Consider the following 23,782-nt stretch of genomic DNA (forward strand, 5'->3'; position numbering starts at 1 on the left):
ATTATTTAAATATTGATGACCCAAAAAAAAAAAAAAATCAGATAATGCTATAGTTCCCCGACTATCAGATACTCAGCTAGTGTGAATGCGAACGCGAAATTTCATTATTTTTTCCATATAAAATCGAAAATTTTTTCAAAAATTTGGGCGTTGCAGTTTTGGCGGTTTTAGGGCGTTAACACATTTATAAAAAGTGTGGGCTTGGCAGTTTTGTGCGGTTTGTGGGAGTGGCAACATGGGTCAGCAAACTTTGCGCTGCGTCTTTGTTTCTAGATCTGTACGCTGAATCTCAACCTTCTAGCTTAAATAGTTCCTGAGATCTTGACGTTCATACGGATAGACGGATGTGGCTGGAACTTAGTATAGTCGGAAACGCTTCCTTCAGCCTGTTACATACTTTTCAACGAATCTAGTATACCCTTTTACTCTACGAGTAACGGGTATAACAATTTAATCACCTACGAATACCTTGAGCACGACGTGGCCGCCAGAGAGACTTTAGTGTTGTTGGCGATTTTGTACGGTTTACGTTAGGATTCACTAAAAATTGTATGCGGATGAGTTAAATATATACCTTAAAGCGGCGAAAACGGTCCATTGTACCTGTTACATACTTTTTAACGAATCCACCATACTCCATTCTCAACGAGTAACAGGTATACATTTATTAGTACGCTCATCATATTCGCTTTCCGAAGTTATCGCCCGCTGTATTATCAGCTCGTTTCTATAATTTAATTTGTGAGCTATTGTCAATAGGCTGCATACGTTTTTGTATACCCTTGTAGAGAGTATATATTCTTGATTTGTATAAACAGCTGAGTCGATATAGCTGTCCGTCCGTTGTTATTGCAAGGGTATAACAGCTTCGGCTTGTCGAATTGAGCTTCCACTTTAGGGGTTTTTGTTTTTAATAGTTGATAACGATAATGAAGTGCTCAAGTGCTGTCAAGGTATAAATACGGCCCGAATTGTAAACACGAAGTCAGTTGATAGTTTGCAGGCTCTGAGAAAATACCCAAGTGAAAACGGAGTGTAGAGTACAATATTGAAAGCTACCTGATTAATATTGTTTTTTCTAAAGTGCTGAAGAGTATTCACCAGTAATGGCTGTTAGTATACATCTGATTTAAATAAGTCGCTTTAAGAATAAACTTTCGGACCACGAAATTTGATACATAATTGATATGCACATGTGTGTATGTAGAGGCATCGCGTTATTACCTACAGTACAATTAGTCTCCTGTGTAGTCGCCAAATAAAAAATGCCGACAAAATCATACCCAGTGCTTTTCATACAACAACAACAGAGAATGCTATAGTCGAGTTCTCCGACTATAATATACCCGTTACTCAGCTAGTGGAAGCAAGATCGGAAAATTTTATAATTTTTCTGGCATATCGATAGATATTGGAGAGTATAATGAAAAAATTAGGAATTTTTGGGCGTAAGAGTGAGCTTAGCTAAAGCTAATTTCTGTTGCAAATCGATCAAAATTCAAACGACCAATAAAAAAATAAAAAAATATAAGAAGGATGAGGACAGATCGACTCGGATATTGATCCTGATCAAGAATATATACCTCATATGGACGGAAACGATTCCTTCTACCTGTTATATACTTTACAACGAATCTATAAAAGACAAAAAACTGACAAAAATTTCGATTTCCAAGTCCCATCGCTTTTAAAAGATTTAGACGCTTGGCGATTTTTCAATAAGGTGTAATTCAACGCGTATTTACGACAAGAACTCTTAAATAGTTTTGTCTGTGTTTTTACCCCAGTCCCACAATATGTTTTTAAATTTTTGCACTTACATATAATTTTTTCAACTTCTTTTCAAAATCTCTTTCGATTGGTGTATTACTCGTTATCAGACTTTCTTCGTGCAAACTTACACTGCGCGTCATCAGATTAGCGCCCCCTGCATGGCTCCGTTTCTTCTTATGTTCTGTATTTTGCCATTGCACGAAAATCTATCAATGTTCTTGTTTTTTGTTCACTGATATTCCTTTCTCTTTGAGGATAAAAAAGGTCCTGAGAAGAACCTTTATCTTGTTAATTCTGATTTGTTTTACTTTCGGCGAAAAATTGAGCAAGTATTTTGAATCATTAGATTAGGTTGCTTTAATTTAGCGAAAAAATGGGAATTGTTATCCTCGCTGGAAAAATTCAAAATCATATTTTTCTATAAATGCGGGCTGTCTCATCGTGAACTTGCAGAAAAAACGGCAGAGATCGAAAACTATAGGACATTTTTTTAAAAACAAGAAAACTTGTGGAAAAAAACTATAAAGGTGGCAATAACCTTATCTTTAACACGGAAGATCGCAGGTTTATACGTCGAATACCCTCCAATTCCCACGATTGATTCAATGGGTGCTTTAGAAAGCTAAATATTTAAAACACGAAAAACTGAATAAAAAAATACCTCTTAATAAATTTTGAAAAAAAAGCACACCTGAGTTTTGCCCGAGCTCATATGATTTGGTCTAAGGAGTGGCATTATGTCGTATTTCCCGACGAAAATAAATTTAATGCGGAGGGACCAGACGGCTACAGTCATTACTATCATGACTTGCGTAAAGAGGAGCTCATTTTGGACCGCTTACACAGTCGGGTTGGAGGTGTCATACTATGGGTCGCTATATCCTATAATGTTCCCTGTGAATTGCAGTTTATAACACCAAAAATTAACGCGAAAGATTATAATAGATTATTAAAAATTGCATTTCCCTACTTTAAAAACGTTGTTGGAAATCTAGAATGGCATTTTCAGCACGACAATGCCCCAATCCACACTGCACGTTCGGTAAAAACATGGATTCAAAATGGAAATGTAAAGTGGCCACCATAATCCCCAGACCTTAATATAATAGAAAACGTGTTAGGATGGTTGAGTTTGATGCTCTTGAAAACAAAGGAAGATTAAGTCATTATTAATTTCCTTTAAAACTTTAATATTTAAATGTTAATCAACTAATTTTTTCGAAATGAATCGAAAAAACTTTAAACATTTCATTTATAAAATTGTTCAACTTTTGAGCGATAAATTTTCCAAAGCTATCGCAAATTTTTTGTGCGTTTCGTCCCTTCGTAGACTGCCGTCCGCAGCGATATAGTTTCGGAAATCAGCGTTCATACTTGACTTGGTCAGATCAAAGACTTAATATATACGCGTCCTTCTACCTGTCTTCCCAAAAACAATTTGGCCATTTGTCATAAAACGGCAAAAAACGTGAAACCCACAACTTAAAAGCAATTAATTATTTATTATTACTGTAAACAATCCAATATCGCAAAACCCAACCGTCCTGGAAATTGTAATACTTTAAATCGAATGCTAAATCAATCAATTGGAATCATCGGTATTCGAGCGATTAAGACATGTCATTTTTATTATTTTCCCTTCTTTATTGTTGTCTCAATAACGTCTTTCATTAGCCTATTTACATTGCACATATTCATATTCCATTGCTCAGCATTCTACTCTACTCTGAAATGTTAGCAAGCAATACATTTAAAAAGACTGATTTTGATAAGTCCTTTCTGAATGAGAGAGAATGCTATAGTCATGTTACCCGACTATCAGATAAACGAGAGTCAACTTTTAAAAGTTTGTTGAAATATTCATAAATAATAATAGGTAATAAATAAATAAAACAAACAAATGTTTATTTTTCTTCGTAATAGCATACCAACCCAAACAAATTAATAAGCTTTAACTATTTTATGAATTTTTATATTAAGGGGAAACTAATATTTGATGTAGCCAACCCAAACAAATGAAAAAAATCCTTCTAAAATTTGTTCCTTTTTATTTCAATGCGCTTTTCAGCTAAAAATGAGAATCGCAATTATAGGACAGAGCAATTTTGCTGCTGATGTTCTGGAGCTTCTGTTGGATCGCTCAAATATCCAAATTGTAGGAGTCTTCACTATTCCAGATAAAGGCAGTCGAGAGGATATTTTGGCTACTACTGCTACCATCCACAATATACCTGTTTTTAAGTTCGCATGCTGGCGTCGCAAGGGCGTGGCACTACCTGAGGTCTTGGAACAATACAAGTCCGTGGGGGCTACCCTGAATGTGTTGCCCTTCTGTTCTCAATTCATTCCCATGGAGGTGATTAACGGGGCGCTATTGGGCAGCATTTGTTACCACCCTTCTATCCTCCCACGTCACCGCGGAGCGAGTGCCATATCGTGGACACTGATCGAGGGGGACGAGGTGGCCGGCTTCAGCATCTTTTGGGCAGATGACGGTCTTGACACAGGACCCCTACTGCTAACCCGACAAACAAACGTGGAATCCACGGACACTCTGGACACCATATACAAGCGCTTTTTGTACCCCGAAGGTGTGAAGGCGATGGGCGTCGCCGTGGACATGGTGGCTAGTGGTACAGCTCCCAAGATAATTCAGCCGGAAGTGGGGGCAACCTACGACCCGGCTATGTTTAAAACAGAAAATCAGGTTATCAATCTTCAGGCTACAGCAGAAAAAATTTGGAACTTTGTTCGTGGTCTGGACTCAGTTCCTGGAGCCATAGCAACGGTTCTGCACGGGAATGGCACAGAGGAGCAAATTCGACTCTTTGGTGCTCATTTGTACTCTGCTGGCCCCGTGTCGAATGGAAAGGTTCTTCGTCTAAGAGGCTTAACAAAGACCGCCTGGATACACAGCGGTGGTCTTCTTATAGAGGGAACAGACGGTGCCTTTGTCAACATTCGCCGCATTAAGCGTGGCACAAAGGTAATCAGTGCCAGCGAGTGGTTTAAGCAAGCTGAGGACCAGTCTATCACTGACTTCAGCGAGGACGAATTGGTAAAGCGATCGTTGCTGGCTGGAATTTGGAAGGCAATACTTAAGGAAGATGTCGAGTCATCGACTGATTTCTTTGCATCCGGAGCTGGTTCAATGGACGTGGTGCGCTTAGTCGAGGAAGTTAAAGAAGCCTTTGACGTGCCCCTGCAGAACGAGCAAGTTTTCATGGCGCCTGTGTTTGAAGAGTTCTTTAGCCTGCTGGTTAGGTTCCTTCGACAGGGAAGTGCCGGTTTCGGTAACCAGCAGCTCGATTTTGAGGCATTCACGCTGAAAGCCAACAAAAGAGAGATTCGAGTGCCCACACAACTTTTTATCAACGGAGAGTTTGTTGACGCCGAGGCTCAACGCACTTTGGAAATTGTAAACCCTACTAATGAGGAAGTGCTTTGCAAAGTGGCATGCGCTTCGGCCACCGACGTGGACAAGGCAGTGCGAGCAGCGCATTCTGCCTTTTATGGATCTTGGAGGCAAATAACACCCAGACAACGAGGCCAGTTGATGCTGAACTTGGCTGATCTGATGGAACGAAATAAGGAGGAGCTGGCCACAATTGAGTCAGTCGATTCGGGAGCGGTTTACACGCTAGCCCTTAAAACCCATGTTGGAATGTCCATCGAAGCGTGGCGCTACTTTGCCGGATGGTGCGACAAGATCCAGGGCAACACAATCCCTGTTAACCCTGCGAGACCCAACAACGTACTGACCTTCACCCGTAAGGAGCCAATTGGTGTATGCGGTTTAATAACGCCTTGGAACTACCCCCTGATGATGCTTTCCTGGAAAATGGCCGCCTGCATTGCCGCCGGGAATACCTGTCTCATAAAGCCTGCTCAGACCTGTCCCCTGACCGCTCTAAAGTTTGCAGAGCTAACTGTCCGAGCCGGATTCCCCCCCGGCGTTATCAATGTCCTGCCTGGAAAAGGTTCAGATGCAGGCCAGGCAGTGGCAGACCATGAGCTGGTCCGCAAACTGGGGTTTACCGGGTCCACACCCATTGGCAAGCACATTATGAAGTCATGCGCAGACTCCAACCTTAAAAAGTGCTCCCTAGAGCTGGGCGGCAAGAGCCCGCTAATTATCTTTGCAGATTGTGATATGGACAAAGCCGTCAAACACGTGAGTGAAGATCTATAAATAATATAAATAAAGAGCATTTATGATTTAGCTTTAAATTAGATTGGGAACAATGTTGTTGATGCGGTCAACTCTGTTGGCTAAAGATATAAAATGTATTAGTACGATATCATACAGTTAATTCTATAGAGTTTATCTTTTGTTTCTGCTTCTTTGTTAATGAAAGTACTGTTAAAAATAACAAATTATAATTAAAAATGTTACTTTAAAGTTAAATACTTATACCTGTTACGAGTTAATTAAATGTATATTATGTATTTTCATTGAAAACCGTATACGGGACATTCCGTATGTCAAAATTATTTATAATGGGTTAATCGTATCTTGCTTAGCTTAATGTACCAAACAGTCTAACGATACAATGTATAAGTAACAGTAACTTCCTCTTTTTCATTTAGGGCATGTCCTCGGTGTTTTTTAATAAAGGAGAGAACTGCATCGCCGCTGGACGGCTTTTCGTGGAGGATCGGATACACGACGAATTTATCCGACGCGTCCTTAAGGATTTGCGCACCATGACAATCGGGGACCCACTTGACCGCTCGACGGCCCACGGGCCTCAGAACCACAAGGCGCACTTTGACAAACTGCTGGAGTTTTGTAGACGTGGGGTCGACGAGGGCGCAAAGCTGGTGTACGGAGGATGTCGAGTCCCAAACCTCAAGGGATATTTTTTCACTCCCACAGTGTTTACGAACGTTACGGACGATATGTTTATTGCCCAAGAGGAGTCCTTTGGACCGATCATGATAATATCCAAGTTCAATGGCAGCGACATAGATTCATTGATGCAGCGAGCTAATCGCACAGAGTATGGCCTGGCCAGTGGCGTTTTTACAAAGGATATTGGCAAAGCGCTTAACTTTGCGGATCGCATCGAGGCCGGCACTGTGTTCGTCAATGTATATAATAAGACTGATGTGGCTGCTCCATTTGGGGGCTTTAAGCAGAGCGGTTATGGCAAGGACTTGGGTCAGGAGGCGCTTAACGAGTATCTTAAGACCAAGTGTGTCACAGTTGAATATTAGAAGGCGGCAGTCCGCGTGAGCACTATGAGCACTCCAACTGCTATTGTAAGTCCAAAATGAGTGGAACACCGTTAAGAGACGGGAATTTTCAACATTAATTCTTTTCGGTTTGTCTTACTGTATTAAATCTTTGTTTCACGCCTTGGAACAACATATAATGTTAAACAGCTGAAAAATAAAAATGGATTGAAGTTTTTCTAAATAAACCTAGTTTAGCGGAAAATTTACAAATTTAGATAGTGGGAAGCAAATTTGAAATTCTTGTAGGAAATCTTTAGAAATGGGAAAGATAAACAATAAAATATGCCAAAAAAGGTTTGGTCACGTTAACGCTCACAAACCGAACAACCCTGCCACGCCCACAAATGTATGTTTTGTTTTTTAAGAAAGCGTTTCCGACCATATAAAGTATATATATTCTTCATAAGGATCAATAGTCGAGTCGATCTGACCGTGTCCGTCTAATCGTCTGTCTGTCCGCATGAACGTTGAGATATTAGGAACTTTTGAAATTTGTTTTGATATTTTTTCATATTTTTAATAGTCTTGTTAATTCGTATATTTCTTCACATTTTTATTAGTCTTGAATTTTTTTTTATAGATTTGACAAAAAACTTTTTGCCGCGTCCACCCTAACGCCCTAAAACCACCCAAAACTGCCACGCCCACATATTTGAAAAATTGTTAGATATTTTTTCATCATTTTATTAGTAGTGTAAACATTTATCGATTTGCAAAATAAATTTTTTGCCACGCCCAATTTTTAAATTTTTTGTTATTCTTATGTCTTTGGTTTACCCTTATTAAGATGGTTGGTTAAGTTAATTGTATAGAATTTAAAAATACCGCGGACATAGATTCAAAAAGAACTTTAAGTTTTCTCCATGTCAAGCGGAAAATAGAAAAATCAATACCTCGCATATTACCGGAAAAATCGAGAGCTTCTTCTTCAGTCCGTTCTCTTTCGCTTACTGCGCAAGACCACTGGATTCGGCGTGCTTTTAAATTCGTCACTAGAACTAAAAGCTTGTGGCCTTCGACTACGGCGTACGCCTCTGAGATCTTTCTACAGTTACAGTTGTTACAGAGTAACAGTGCGTCGATGTAATTATCTAATTATACCCGCTACTCGTATAGTAATATGGTACACCATATGCTAGATTCGTTAAGAAGAACTGGTAGAAAGAAACTTTTCCGACCCTTACAAGTATATTCTTGATCTGTCCGTCCGTATAAACGTGGAAATCTGGGGACTATGTTAAGATCGACAAGTGATCCTAAGCAAGAATATATACATATGTGTATATTTTGTATTAAAAGTACAATTAGAAAACCATTTGTCTTTTATTATTTATTTAGAAGTAATGGGGACTTTTTGGTTTTAATTTATATAATACTTACACTTTGAAGACTTCAGTTGTAAGATTTTGGGATCAACATAATCATTGTATTTAAGCATAAATATCATAATCATAAATATTTCTGTATATTCGGGTTTACTGTGTATATTTAAAGATAACAATGTGTTCTTATAAAAGTTCACCTGTTATGTGTGTCCTAATATTATCTCCCACAATTTCCAACGTATTTATGCAGATTAACGATTTTAACATTATTATTTTTCCGTCCACAGTTTTTAGACCTTCACATATTGGATCAAGAATATTTCTCATATTTCTATCGATTTGCCAAAAAACTTTTTGCCCCGCTTACTACCTAAAACCGCCCAAAACTGCTACGCTCACACTCTTGCAAAATGTTTTAATATTTTTTCATAATATTATAAGACGTCTAAATTTCTATTAATTTGCCAAAAAAAAACCACGCCCAATCTAACTTTTTATCATTATATATATATATATATATATATAATATATATATCTATCGATATCCCAGAAAAATTTTTCTGAGATCTCGACGTTCATACGGACGGACACATCGTGATAAAGAATACATATACTTTATATAGTCGGAAACGCTTTCTTCAGCCTGTTTCATAATTTTCAACGAATCTAGTATACCCTTTCACTCTACGAGTCACGGGTATTAACCTTTGTAGCGACAGACCATCATAAATACCAAAAATACATGAGACAACTCAGATTAACCGTTTGAAACACTAGCGTCCTGGTCGCATTGTGATTTGATTCTTATTTTGTAATCTTAATTCTTATTTTTGTATCCTCAAGGGATCATGAAAGTTGGCAAAGAGTAAGTTGCCGACCTTTACTGAAAAATAAACCACTTCGGAGTCGCTCTGGGTGTCAAGAACTCTCATTGCTTGAATGCCAGGATGGCGGCCAACTACGAGTGGGATCCAATTCTCAATTTGCATCTTTCCACTCTCAGGCTGTGACTACACTGGACCTTTCATACTCAATGAATAGAAAGTACGCAATCTGCAAAAAACTAAAGGCATACATACATATGTTTGTTTTTGTGTTGCTTTATAACATCAGACATTCGCCTGGAATTGGCCACCGACTTTAGAACCGACACCTTTCTGTCATGGCAACTTAAGTAGAGGTGAACGTACCCAGAACATTAGCAACAAAGTCACGTAAGCGAGCAATAGACGGGATGCAGCCATTTTTTGTCCTTGCATTTGTTAGTCGAGCCACGTCATTTAGCAACGCATCAATTCAGATGTGGATTAAGCAGATTTATAGCCTTTGCGTAGGCAAAGTTTTGCAGCTATTGGACGGAAATAACGTCCAAGCTGGTCGTCTGTCATATAGAGGTCGCAAACGAAGCTACATATCTGTTCCAGCGCCAACTCGCATAGCCCTCAGCTGAGCGGAAAGCTATGTGCGCGAGGAGAGCTTAAGCCCACCGCCCCCATACGCAGCTGGCGGCACACACCCCCTTAGAACGACGAAACTGCCCGGAGCCGAATACGAGTGCGAGCCGAACCATTGTCGATATGCCTGGTGGAAGTTGCGGCGACGATGGCACTATCATTGGCGTTTTAACTGTGGACGGTTGCTACTCGCACTCGCTGGCGGATTAACGGCATAAATATTTAAATAGATATATGTATTTCGCATACATATATACCGTTATATCTGGAGCTACTATGTACTAGTAGAGGGGAAGCGTTTGAAGACGAAAAAAATTTCATTCTGTATGTGTGTCATTCAAACATAAGTCTTACATATTCCTACAAAGCGCTGGTTACATAAAAGCCCACAAACAAACAATTTAACCAATTCAATTATCTATGTGTTCGGCAGTGTTCAAAGTAAACGAAGTTTCAAATCCGAATCGATTTAAGAATTAAAATATTGCTATAAATTAATATATACCTCGTTGTTGCGAAATCAAATTTTCACTGATTACGTCGACGTCGGCTAAAATATCCTTGTAAAAGTTATATACATACATACTGAAATTCGATTTTTTCTTATCTGGCTGTACCGATAAAAATGGGCATGTAACGAAGGGCCCTAAAACAAAAGAGAATACAAAATAAGTAACATGAAGTACAAAGTGTGCGTGTGCTAATTTGAAGTATAGGGAAACTTATATTTCATAAGCATTTGCAGTGGAAGTGAATAGAATAGAATGTATAAGAGAGCGATTGAATGAGGTATAGCTAATGACGATTGACATTTAATTAAGACGGGTCAAGGACGTATTTCTTTAAACAGAATGGTGTTCCTATTGATTTTTTATATTTAGAATGGAAATTCGAGTACCAAACAAAATTGTACAAAATTTCCTAAGGCAAATAAATGTGTGTATTCCCAACACCCTTTGTGATTCGTAGGAAGGAAGCTGGTGTTGCCTACATTTCTGCGCTTTGCCCTTTTCCATTCAAAGCCAATAGCAGCCAAATTGCAGGTTCAGAAATAGAAGCAAAAGCTGTGGCTAACGCAGGGCCGAGTCCATTGGGGCGCGTTGCGCAATGAGCACCGCAGAAAGGCAGCAACGGCAGCGGCGTCACTATTTGCAGAAAAAGAGTAAGTCAAGTCATGCGAGCTTGAGTGTCGGGACTTTCCATGATAAAAAGAGAGATCAGAAGCAGGGCGACATTTCAACGTAATTAAGTTGTGTAGCCTGTCAGGCTTGGCCAGCTGTCCCAGCCACATCCCATTGCCCGCTGCTGTTTGCTAAAACGATCGGATTTGCCCAGGGGCCAATGCTAATGGAAACACACACAACCCGGCCATAGCAAAACGCACCGAATATGCTATTAAGCTGGCGCCCAGCTGTCAAATTTTGTGGAATGGATTTCTCCCACAACCTCTACTCAAAAAGGGAACACATAAATTTGCGAGCTTAGATTCCAGTTGCGTTCTCTTTAGTGCTTTTCGGCTACCGTAACTTCTCTGCGCATGCTTGTGGATTCTTAGCTTGACTTCCCAATGCTTTTTTCCACACTTAATATTACATAACCGTTGTCAGATAGTGTGGCTAAAATCAGCAGAGGTGACTCAAATTTATTTAATGCTAGTTGGCCTATATTCTTTCAACAAATAATTTTCAAAACATTTGCAAAGTACCACAAAGTATTGGATAAACAGAAAGTTTAAATAACATTTAAAGCAGGTATCCTTTTTCCAAATCGCATCGTTAATGAAAAAAATTAATTGGTAGGAAAAATTGTTCATATAAGCAGCAGTAGTAATAATGATTCTATTCAAAAACCATTCGTACAGAAGGGGCTACCGCATATATAAAGGAAATCAATAAAAAAAAATTTGAAAAACTGCGTTTTCTTTTCAAAAACAAAACAATCTAAAAATTATAAATTTTTGTATATAAATAATATTTTTTAGTAACGATTCACATTAAATGCAAGTCACAACAATACTATGGTTACAGACGTTTAAAAATATATAAAAAAAATTTTGCACCAGAACAGTTGATAAAAGAAACTTAAAATAACGACTTAAAACAAAAATAAATTCGAAATAATTCAACTTGAAAGACAATACGCCCATCAACACACTACAAAGTTAAAATGGCCGATAAAAAAATTGGTGAATACTATGCACCACCTGTGAAAATGGGCAAATGGGAGGGTTTCAAAAAATTCCTATGGAACAGTGAAACTAGCCAATGCCTTGGACGCACCGGATCCAGTTGGGGTAAGTACATTGAATCCCTTCATTTTTATTTAATATTATGTCTAATAACAACAATTTACTGAGTGGATTTTGGTATGTCCAGACCTAAATATACATTGCTACACAAAATTAAAAACTATTAAAACAGCTTATCAATAAAATCGATATCGGCGTGTGATCCCAATATATGTATATATTTTGTAGGACGTATAAAGTTTTTCTACTTCTCATCGACGTAATATAGATTGATGGTTATCGGCATATAAATACAGATATTTTATTAAATTATATTACCAACCAAAAATCAATTATTGATCAAGTAGTTCAAGCTATTCGGTTTCGGAAATTGAAGTAGCTAATAAAACAAATTCTAGCCCCATTGAATAGATTTCTATAATTGTACCAGCTTTGTAATAGGTCATGTAAGAAACGTCAGAATTGTGTCACCTACTTACTGGCAAACGGGAGTATGTCACTACAGTTAAATTTAAGGTAAACCTCTATTCTCTTTTTGTAATGCAAACAATGGCTGTGTTGTCCTAATTCTTACAAGGGTTAGTTAGATTATGGGTATGGCTAACTGTTTTATTTATTACGGTCTTATTAATTTATCTTAAAATATACATACACATACATACATACAATACCTATTATGATATTAACATTAAATAATTTAAACTTTGCAGTCAAACGAAGTATGTGTACATTTTTAGATGAAAACACATTTGTTAGCAAGGTATCAAAATCTCGGTCCATTTATCAATTGCCACAATTATCGTAAAGGCAATTTAAAAAATAGATTCATCTGGGGCTCAATTATTGAAATCAACTTGCGGCGCAGCAATCTGTGCTACCAGTAAAGCAATTAAATGAATATCGTTTCAATTTACAGTGATACTCGAAAGTTAGCTAACAACATGCTAAATAAAACGCTGCGATTTTTAACGAAACCGTAATAATTCAACTAAATACTATAACCTTTACACAAGTGACACCGTAATTAGCTTGCGAATCATAAAAAATTTGAATGAATTTCCCCGACTAACAGATACCCGTTACTCAGCTAGTGGAAATGCGAGCGCGAAATTTCACCATTTTTCTGGAATATCGATAGATATTGGAAACTCTCTTGATTTTTATTAGTCATGTAAATTTATATCGCTGTTTACATTTTTTATACCCGCTACTCGTAGAGTAAAAGCAAAGACGCTAGAATAATTATTCTAGTGTCTTTGGTGAAAGGGTATTCTAGATTCGATGAAAAGTATGTAACAGGCAGGAGGAAACGTTTTCGACTATATAAAGTATATATATTCTTGATCAGGATCAATAGCCGAGTCGATTTAGCCATGTCCGTATAAACGTCGAGATTCCAGGAACTATAAAAGCATACAGATTCTATAGACAAAGTCGCAGCGCAAGTTTGTTGATCCATGTTGTTAAGCCCACTCTAACTCTAAAATGTGTTGATATATTTTCATATTTTTATTAGTATTGTACATTTTTATTGATTTGCAAAAAAAAAAATTGCCACGCCCACTCTACCTCCTAAAACCGGCCAAAACTGCCACGCCCACATTTTTTTTTAACAATTTTTCGATATTTTTTAATAATTTTATTAGTCTTGTAAAATCTATCTATTTGCCAAAAAACTTGTTGCCACGCCCACTCTAGCGCCATAAAGAACAATTCCTCTTTGGAACAATTTTGATAATTTTTCTTATTTTCTTCTCCAATATCTATCGATATCCCAGAAAAATTATGAAATTTCGCATTCACACTTGCTGAATAGCGGGTATCTGATAGTCGGGGATAATAATCAAGATCAATTTATTTCAAATTATCTAATACTGGCAATGTTTTATTGTAGATAAGCAGATTCTTACATGCATATTTCCTTTTCATTTTCTTTGACCACCTTATAGTTAGTTCAGAAGATTGGTCTCACTTGTTGGTATCTCGTTCGCCCTCTCTTATTCACTAACTATTAACTAACTATTCACTAACTAATCACTAACTATTTAACGGGTATCTGATAGTCGGGAAACTCTGCTATGCGAACTCGTTTGTTATTTATTAAGCTAAGAATTATACCTATGAGTACTTTATAACTGTTGACTCTTTCCGTGTTTCACATCTTTCCAGCGAAAATTCTCCTATTTTACATAATTTTTTATGCGGCGTTAACTGGTTTTTTTGCTGCAATTTTCACTGTATTTTATCAAACTTTGGACAATGAAAAGCCAAAATGGATGCTTGACAATGGTTTGATAGGGTCCAACCCAGGTAAGTAACGAAAAAACATACTACCTTTAAATCCCCATGAATCTTGTTAAAATGAATATACTGTGTTGGGGAATACAGTTAAGATTAAAAAAAAAAATTAAAAAATTAGGTTAATTTAACATACAAATTTAATATTTACTTAATTTTTACATATTATTTGAAAAAAGGGTTCTGGATTCTATATTCTTTTTCATTGTGATGTTCTCTGTACTAAGTGTTTCGCACAATATTCCAGATAGAAAGAAATACAATATTTCATTTTAAATTTCTGTAACCACAGTTTTTTCAAACAGGAAACCAAAGTTCTGAGCCAAAGAGTAAGAAATCAGATTAAGAATGCATCAGTAAAATTCATTACTTTACGTTTCATTAAAATTATGAAAAGGAAAACTAAACGTTTACAAATTAAAGTTTATTTACTTTGAAATTTCAAGATGTCGACCACATCTTTTTTATTTTAAATACCAATAGCAAATTTACTGATAATTTATGCTTATTTACGGAGATAAAACACAAGTCTCTTTGGCCGGAATTCTAAAAAAGACAATTACGAATGTAACCAGAGAGATGAATGTTTAAAAAATGTATATACAAGTAACCTGCCTTAAAGAGAAAATAGTTACAATAATTTATATTTTCTCAACTCAACTCAACGACGATAATATTTTTCCCTCTACATCAGGTCTAGGCTTTCGACCAATGCCACCGGAAGCGAATGTTGAGAGCACATTAGTTTGGTACGAGTCATCAAAGAAGGATAACTATAAGTACTGGGTGGACGAGACTTCACGTTTTCTGAAATGTAAGTAATATAATGAATAGAGCACTCTCAAACATACTTATAATGGAAAAGTTTTAACAATTTACTTTATATTGCGTTTGGTCTTCAATAAGTTGCGTTCCTAATAATAACAAATAAAAATCCAATAAAAAAGTATTGTTTTTTACAACATTTTTTTGTATTGCAATACGTTTTCGGAAAATTAAATATATATTATATATTATATTATATATATATTAAATATGTGTATTCTTGGTAAGGAACGCCATCTTTCTGTCCGCGTGTCGATCTGTCTCTACGTATGAACGGCCACATATTTCACTTTTAATACCCTATCAGACAATACATCGATTTTAGTCAGAAGTTTACAACGCAGTAAGGATAACATTAACTACATAACCATCGTAACGTCGCCACCGCACTATGGGAAATTTGACATATTTTTTGGCATAAATTAATACTTCGTAAACTATTTAAGATACGAAAATTTTTTTTACTCAATATATTTTTCCCTATCTATTTCAAAGGGAAAAAATAAGTCATTTTCATTTCCTCTCCACAACGAGAATCATCCAAACATTCGTCTGCATGTTCAAATTTGCGACAGCAATTCAATGACTTCTCGTCTTTTAGTCTGCCTGCCTAAATTTGTAGATGATATTATGGGGCCCGAAGTTTTCAAATCCTCTGTGAAACACATCTGTAAAGTTGGAAACTCGATTGTGCTGTCTGGCATGATGTCGGATGTCGGATGTCGGGTGTCGCATTTGTACATTTTATTTCTGGATTTCGATCCTCCTCGCCAAAATAACCGACTGAAAGAACTGTGTTTTCAAAAATCTGTTTCGAGTGAGCCAGAACCTTGTGAACGGTAGCTGTCATTGGAAGCCGGGGAAGCTTGTCAATAATATGTTCCCCGGTCTTATGGCATCGTTGTCCATACTTATACTGGTAATACTGGCAATTGACATGACATGCTTATTAAAATTGTACTCATGTTTAAAATAATTTGGATGTCAACGCCAGTTATATCGGAGAAGACTTGGAAGTTGGTGGTTGAATACTTCCGAATTCTTCCTGTTTTGGTTGGTCAACCACAAGCGATAGCTTTTTCAAAAATAATTGCTGAATGTTCTTTTTCTTTTTGAGCCCTTGCTTTTGTAGACGAGACTCGCGATTCTCAATTTTTTTACATCGACTTCCAGCATGAAGTACAAATTCAAAAAATCAAATCCAGAAATGTAGTGGACCATGTTTTAGATTCTTTCAGAATGCTAAACGTTACCTGAAGAATCTATAGGGCGCAAAGGCGTTACTGTCGTTGCAAAAAGGCATGAATCTTTCATCGTATCTTCATCTGACTGGGAATCAGTTCGTTAGATTGTCCGGTGCTTCCATCAAAATCGAAACTTTATATCAATTCAGCGGATAAAAAGTTTGAAGTTTGAAGTTTGAAGTCTTGAGGCTTACTATCGCTACGACAACATTTTTTTTCGGCACTGCCTTATAGTTGGGATAAATTACAGCCTTTCTGTTCTTTGCGTCTTCCTGAATCGCACAGTACTGGTCCTTTGTGACTACATGATCCGGAATTAAGGCCAGAGCCTCTTCAGCGGTGGAGCACACAGGATGTTGTACGGGCTTGCTTAACCACTTCCAAATATTCCTTGCTTTAGCTGGTTTAAAGGCTAGTATTTTTAGTACTGTAGCCAGATTCTTGAGCCCATTCTTACGTACAGCCATACTCGACTCTTGCAACAATAATCCAGGGTTATGATTCCGTTGTCTTGAGAGGTCGGTTGCTTGCTTCCTCTGCCCTCTTGCTCCTCTTAACCCGAATGTTATTTTTGGACCAGCTTGATGTCTTTCAGGCTCAACTTTGTTTGAATTTTCAAGTAAGTTCAAGCTAAGATTGACTTTCGTCCATATCGGGTATTTTGCTGCAAACTTATCCAACTTTCTATTGCACATTGTTCATGTCTGCAACAAATTCACATGAAATATGATCAATCAATAAAATATGATTTTATTGATTTCAAAAAAAAGGTGCTATGTCGTGATGGTGCTATGAGGTGATGAGGTGATGTCGTCGGTATGCCCACAAATAAATTTGAATTTTGTATTCAGTTTTTCACGAGCTACGAATAGGTGCGCCACATTGCTAACTGAGAGGATGCTAAACTGAGGTCGCAAATTAAATAAATCCTAAATAGGGAATTTATCAGTCTACTTATATGGACAGTTTTTAACAGTTTTTTGTTTAGTTTTTGAACAATATACAATTCCGGTTTTAATTTAAGCTTAATCGTTCGACTATAGAATTTATATAGATCCCATGAGAACCGATAAATATAAATTGAAAAGAAAAAGAATAAAAAAGCTTCACTATTTTAATTCAGACCAAGCCATTTTTTATACTTTTAAATATAATAAAAAAAAAACACTAGATCAATAGTTATACCCTTCAGTTTTTTCCTAAACTGAACATAGCTTTGTTCCAACACCATCAAATAAATTTTTGTGTCACTTCCATTGTTTGAAATCATATAAAGCTGAAAACATAATATTTAAAGGTGACACGATTCGAACTTACATTCGCGAGTACGATTAATTCTTACATATAAAATAACTGTTTTTGGGAAAAATAATCTGCTATGGTTACAAATTATATATGTTTTTTATATTCTCAACATTGCTCAATCACGTTTAGGACTATTGTACCTAATATGCTGGAACGATTTGTCTTCAGGGTCCTTATCATATAAATAAATTTATAATTGACATAAACTTCGTATTTTATAATTTATGGCATGATTGCTTAGGCGTGGGCTTCTGGTATTGCATATTCATTTTAATGATATATTTTGTTTTGTCATTTTTATGTTTGATAACCAACAATAATAAGATCACAGTAAGTTATACACAGCTCGAACAAATAGCAAACTGAAATGATTATCGCTATTGTATAGTCTTGCAAAGCCTATTAATGAGTAAACTAAAGGCGCACAGTAAATAAAAAATAGTAACCTATGAACAAATTTAAATGTACTTTACGTTTCCAAACAATACAAAGTAATACGATCTTAAGGCTTTACCCTAATTAAATTCTGTTAACGGACTTCGCAGCGTACCAAGATCTTGAGAAGCAAAATCAAGTGAACTGTAGCTTTGAACATCCACCACAAGACGACAAGGTCTGCGGCATTGACTTCTCCAGCTTCTCGCCATGTACAGCTGACAACAACTTTGGCTACCACGTTGCCCGGCCATGTATATTCCTTAAGTTGAATAAGGTAAAAGACTTCATCTATTAGGCAACATTAAAGTTAACATTAAAGTTACATTCGAATTCTAGATTTACAATTGGATACCAGAAATTTACAACGATTCTAAGACTTTGCCAGATCATATGCCAGAGGAACTAAAACAGCACATCAAGGAAAAGCAAAGTCTTAGGCCCAATGAAGTAAGCTTAGAAAGAATATTTTAATAATATTAAATTTTAATAAAAAATGGTTATTTAAATACTACTTCCAGACAAATGTAGTTTGGGTCTCGTGCGAGGGAGAAAATCCCGCTGATGTCGAGAACATAAAAGCACGCGACTACTATCCCCGAATGGGATTTCCTCGTTACTATTTTCCGTTTAAAAACATTCAGGGATATATACCGCCCATTGTTGCTGTTCAATTTACCGTTGAAAGTAAGTAAAAATTACATTGCATTACATGAGTAATTAACAATTATTCTATAAAAACTTTGCAATATTGTTTTTATTGTTAGAAGTTTTATACAAATACAAATGTGTAATTATTGTTATAATAATGTGTTATTATAGTATAAGAAGGTAGGAAATGCATTATTTAATGAATTAGCAAACTTTACTCTCAAGTCAGTTAGTGTTTTCATCGCGTTACCTACATTTTTGGGCTGTAATTACTTACATATTTTTAGCTGCCATTGACCAAGTTATTTAACCGTGACGTGCTTCTCAAGTGTTGCTTAGTTTAAAAAAATAATGTAGTATACTCTACGATCAACGGTTTTAAAACCATTTTATAAGCGGGTTAATATACTACTAGAACTTTGCAAATCATTTTGATTAGAATAACTACCCTTGTCAATATTGTCATGTCCGTTAACTTAATTAACTGTCCGTACAGATGGAGAAATATATAAAACCCAATAATTATGATCAAAAATTCTATAGTTACTTGATACCGACACAGACAGTCACGCCCACACTTGTATTTTTGTATTTATTCTTTTTATACCCATTTCTATAGATATGTCAACATCATATTGGCCCACTCTAATGCCTATAAACCGCAAATAGCGGAAAAATTTTTCAAGCTTACGATTTATTTGCCGAATACGACCGCTAGGCTAATGGCTGAGTAACGAGAATCTCACAGTCTAATTATTTTTAAAAAATGTTTCCCCTTTTCAATAGTATTATTAATATATTCAATTGTATTATTTTATTGACATAATGCATAACGGAATTTCTGTTCCTTAACATTTTGCAAAACTAAATCATTTTTTTTAACGAAGCTAAGGGTTTCATTGGAAACGACTATAGCGTACTTTGTTGTTACGCATAGTATTTAAGTGATATTTTAAGCCATACATTTGCATTGTGGTAAATCTTAACTTTGGTAACTCTTTATTTTAGCCGGCGTTTTGATCAACATTGAATGTAAAGCTTGGGCCCGCAACATTAATCACGACCGTTCAGACAGAAGAGGATCCGTTCACTTCGAGTTGATGGTTGATTAAGAGAGTCGTTGGGAAGATGTCATTGGAGAGAAGAGATCGGCCGTATTATAAAGTGGGCATCAAAAAATAAATGAGAAAATAAAATAAAGGAATGGAATATAGAAAAAAAAAACTGACAACAAAACCCACACAGAATAGATACGAGAAAAATGTAGTAGCGCAGAAACGTCAGGTTAAAGCAAAAACAAAAACAAAAAAAAAACAAAAAACGAACGTGCGAAATACAGCAGCAACCAAAGAGAAAACTAACAAAAAAAAAAAGCTACAAAAACCAATGAAAACCTTTTAGATAAAATAAAACTAGCTCCATAAAGCAAAACAAAAAGCTAAGAATATAGAGCCCTACCCAACGCTAAATACACAAAACCCCACGCATATTCAAGGAAAAACCTTATTTTTTTATTTTTATTCATAGCTTCATTTTGACAGCAAATAGGCAGAAGCATAAAAAAAACGTGTTACCTCTTTCAATTATTGTTTGTTTTTTAGTTTAATTTTTTTACCCACATATAGCAAGAAACGATAAGTACCACAGTCAAGAGTACTTAAATGCTAACATATTTTGTACTTAAACAATTACCAAAGTTCAATACCTTATCCCATCCTTAAAAGCAAGCAAAGGTTTTTGAAATATCATTTGGTTTATTCAATATAATGTAAAAAAATATTATTTTCCCCACTTGGAAAAATTATAATTACATAATGCCTAATACTTTTTTGTGTTAATACTGCGTTTACAATGCATCGAGAACATAAATTGTAGTTTCTTGAAAAGAATTAAACCACAACTGGAATTAGAAAACTAAAACGAAAAAATCTTTATGAAAACTTAAATAAAGGAAAACTGAAAAGAAAATCGAGGCATATATCTATTGAAGCCTCTTTAATTATTATTGAAAGCTGCAAATCCGGGATCACCGATGGATAAATCGCATTAAGCTACATAAATTAAATTAATAAAACCGAAGAAAACAGAATAAACTGCATAAATAACTGAATAAAATGTAAAAATATTACTGGTTGCAATAATAATGAGCATATAAAATTAAAATATATAATGTATACTACACTACAGAAATAAATTCAAGTTGCTTTACCCAATTTACCCGTGTCCATCATATGTGTGTTTTACAGCGAAATCCAGGAGAGTTCAGAATTTCTTAGTCCATCCGTTCCCATAGTTAAGTTCCTGATAAGTCAATCATCCTTCGGGATGCAGAAAGTGGCATATGAACTGCAATATACTATATGTATATTATATAAAATTTTGTTATTTACTCACAGGCAACCCGTTGACCAGATTGTGGAAATCATAAGAGAAATTTGAGTCACCCCTTTTCCATCCACTTAACAAGATACATTTCTTTGATCGTATAGGGTATTGAGCCATATAAATGATAAAGTCTTGCTAAAAATAAGAAAATGTGCAGCCTAAATAAATTAAATTATATGATAAACTTAATTTCATTAAAAGATATTAAACAGAAAAATCTCAAGAGAAAATAATTCACAAAATTAAAAGAAATCGAAATTGAAATATTGATGCCATGTCCATTTCTATTGCAAACTTAATTATATTTTGAAGTCGCATTTGACTTCATCAAATTTATTGAGTTTATTCAGTCTATGTTATTAAAATATAATCTTTAAAATACCATGTAAAATGGTTAGAAAATGTAATACGGAAATGGTTTTCTAAAATCTTTGTAGTGCATGTTTTCCTAAGACTAAGCTTAACAAATTATTAAATAAAAGTAATAAGTTAAGAAGTAAAACGAAATTGCAGCAAAAATTTTAATTTTTAACCAAAATTCTGGTTGGGAGATCGTTTGAAATATGTTTATCCTTCAGGTAACCGCGGGCAGAAGTACCTTTAAATTGAGTTAGAATAAGCTTATTAATTTCTTTTAAACAAATTTAAACTTGAATGTTTTTTTTAATTTACAATTTTCCTGGTAAAGCGTAAATGAATATTAATAGGTTAACTCGGGTAACATCACAATATTTTTATTAAATAAATATATTCCAAGCACATCACAATATTTTTATTTAATAAATATATTCCAAGCACATAAAAAACCACTGATAAATAAATATTTTTCCCAGATGCTTCTAAACTAAAAAAATGATGTTGATCAGTTGCTGATTGGAATCGTCTGCCAGCGGTTGCCAATAACTCGCTATGATTCGTTTTCGAATAAAATATTACTTTAAAGACTAAACATCATTTAATAAAATTATATTGAACAAGTATATAAATAAACTGCCATTTTTTATGCATTAATAAAAACGTAGGAAAAAAAACATAAAAAATTAAATTTTTGTAAGTAAGCCGGCAACAAAGGTTTTTCAATGATTGTTTTAGAAATTCCAAAAAGTCACATATTTATATATATGCCCATTGTTCAGATTTCGGTCTCCCACAGAAAAGTGAAACACACTGGATCGTGTTTACGAATCAACGATAATTGATCATATTTTCGTTTATTTGCGATTGGTATAAATTAACGATAAAATATGAAAAAACTAGGGACATTACCAAAATTAAATGAAATAGAAAAAAAGTGTATTTAAATTAAACTTTATAGCTCTAAGAAGGATAACATTTACAAAATATATGCAAATATATATATGTTATATGCAAAAAATTAAAAACTGTAAGTATGCATTAATTTATAATTCTTGGCTTACCACTAAAACCTATTCAACCCAAATCGTGACCGCAGTCCACGAAGAGTATAAATTCAAAAACTACAATTTATCATTCGTAGAAATAACTGTTTATAAGCCAAAATAAATATGTTTTTTCAAAAGTTATTAGTCCTAAAATAACATAAATCAATAATACGAATTTGATTTTCTAGTCAGGTCTAGGAATTTCAAAAATAAATCCCAAGCTGCTTTTACAACTTCTTCTTTAAAGCAGAGAAAATTATTAAAAGGTTAACAAAACGATGAACAACACAGCTTTTTTGTATTATTTAAAAATAACTATAATAAAAAAAAAGCTATAATATTAAATGAAACTTTCAGAAGTAAATAAAAACAGCTAATAAAAGGAAATACAATGTGCTACATAATTCTTGAAAAATATCCCATTAAAAATGAAGTCATTGTACACGTTACAAAGAATAAATTGTTTGACACATTTTACTGAATTCAATAAAAAAAAAGTTGATATGGAATTAAGCAATTCCAAATAAACAAAAAAAAACAGAAAAAGCTTTTTATTTTAGTTTTAACATAAAAACACAATAGCGAACGATATCGTTGAGTACGGGGACTATCGAACCCATGCCCAAGCTTAAGTAGGTGAGAAGAGGTTCAAAAGGCTACAGTTCCAGCTCAAAGAAGCTGGGTTCGGAAAAATCGAATTTTTTAAATTTAAAAGCTTTAATCGTTTGCGGATTTTTTTGCCCAAAAATTAGTTTTTTTTTTGCCCACGTCCAGTTTTTGAGATATATTATGCACTTCTAGCGATGCTCTGCGCTATCCTCGTCGGAATTGGCGTGGGTTTTTTCTACCTCAGCTATACCCTTACGTTAATAATGAAACTAAGTGCACTACTGAATCTAATATGGTGGACTAATAAAAATCGTGATACCCACAAATGAAGAGGAAATCAAATCAGAGGAGTCAGGAGTTAGGGAAACTTAGATGTTATGTGCCTCCCTATTCTATACCCACCCTTCCTTGGTAGCTTGTGTACATATTGTATTAGCTACCCCTTGTTTGACTATATATTATAATATATATAATATATATATATATATATATATATATAATATATATATATATATATATAATATATATATTAAGTTCTAGCGAACTTTACACATGTTGATGTTTCGATGACAATTCAAAACCAAAA

General features: G+C 35.2%; 2 protein-coding genes across 5 annotated transcripts, besides 15 other annotated features; both read left to right on the forward strand.

Annotated features, from left to right (window-relative positions):
- Positions 1-39: 39 nt before the first annotated feature.
- Positions 40-177: a mobile genetic element.
- Positions 178-274: 97 nt separating this feature from the next.
- Positions 275-351: a mobile genetic element.
- Positions 352-982: 631 nt separating this feature from the next.
- Positions 983-7,751, forward strand: CG8665 (uncharacterized protein). The gene is made up of 3 exons (NM_136263.2): positions 983-1,112; positions 3,842-5,947; positions 6,364-7,751. The coding sequence occupies exons 1-3, from the start codon at positions 1,107-1,109 to the stop codon at positions 6,991-6,993; spliced, it is 2,742 nt and encodes a 913-aa protein (NP_610107.1). The 5' UTR covers positions 983-1,106; the 3' UTR covers positions 6,994-7,751.
- Positions 1,302-1,638: a mobile genetic element.
- Positions 2,425-2,706: a mobile genetic element.
- Positions 3,560-3,598: a mobile genetic element.
- Positions 7,559-7,705: a mobile genetic element.
- A 913-nt stretch (positions 7,752-8,664) lies between the features above and the next one.
- Positions 8,665-8,771: a mobile genetic element.
- Positions 8,772-8,930: 159 nt separating this feature from the next.
- Positions 8,931-9,040: a mobile genetic element.
- Positions 9,041-9,755: 715 nt separating this feature from the next.
- Positions 9,756-23,075, forward strand: nrv3 (nervana 3). Of its 4 annotated transcripts, NM_001273746.2 has the most exons (9): positions 9,889-10,234; positions 11,775-12,086; positions 14,211-14,351; positions 15,034-15,153; positions 18,038-18,043; positions 18,259-18,425; positions 18,488-18,598; positions 18,670-18,835; positions 19,808-23,075. In NM_001273746.2, exons 2-9 carry the CDS (start codon positions 11,960-11,962, stop codon positions 19,909-19,911), a joined length of 942 nt encoding a protein of 313 aa, NP_001260675.1. In that variant the 5' UTR covers positions 9,889-10,234; positions 11,775-11,959; the 3' UTR covers positions 19,912-23,075. The 4 variants fall into 4 exon arrangements, with proteins under 4 accessions (NP_724339.1, NP_001260675.1, NP_724340.1 ...); NM_165378.1 differs by lacking the exon at positions 18,038-18,043 and having other exon boundaries at positions 9,756-10,117; positions 19,808-20,103; NM_165379.3 differs by lacking the exon at positions 18,038-18,043 and having other exon boundaries at positions 9,889-10,117.
- Positions 13,095-13,182: a mobile genetic element.
- Positions 13,263-13,303: a mobile genetic element.
- Positions 13,314-13,876: a mobile genetic element.
- Positions 14,077-14,121: a mobile genetic element.
- Positions 15,552-15,627: a mobile genetic element.
- Positions 15,720-16,325: a mobile genetic element.
- Positions 23,076-23,253: 178 nt separating the features above from the next.
- Positions 23,254-23,373: a mobile genetic element.
- The last annotated feature ends 409 nt before the right edge of the window (positions 23,374-23,782 follow it).

This window comes from Drosophila melanogaster, chromosome 2L, assembly GCF_000001215.4.
Source record: "Drosophila melanogaster chromosome 2L".
Classification (NCBI taxonomy): Eukaryota; Metazoa; Arthropoda; class Insecta; order Diptera; family Drosophilidae; genus Drosophila; species Drosophila melanogaster.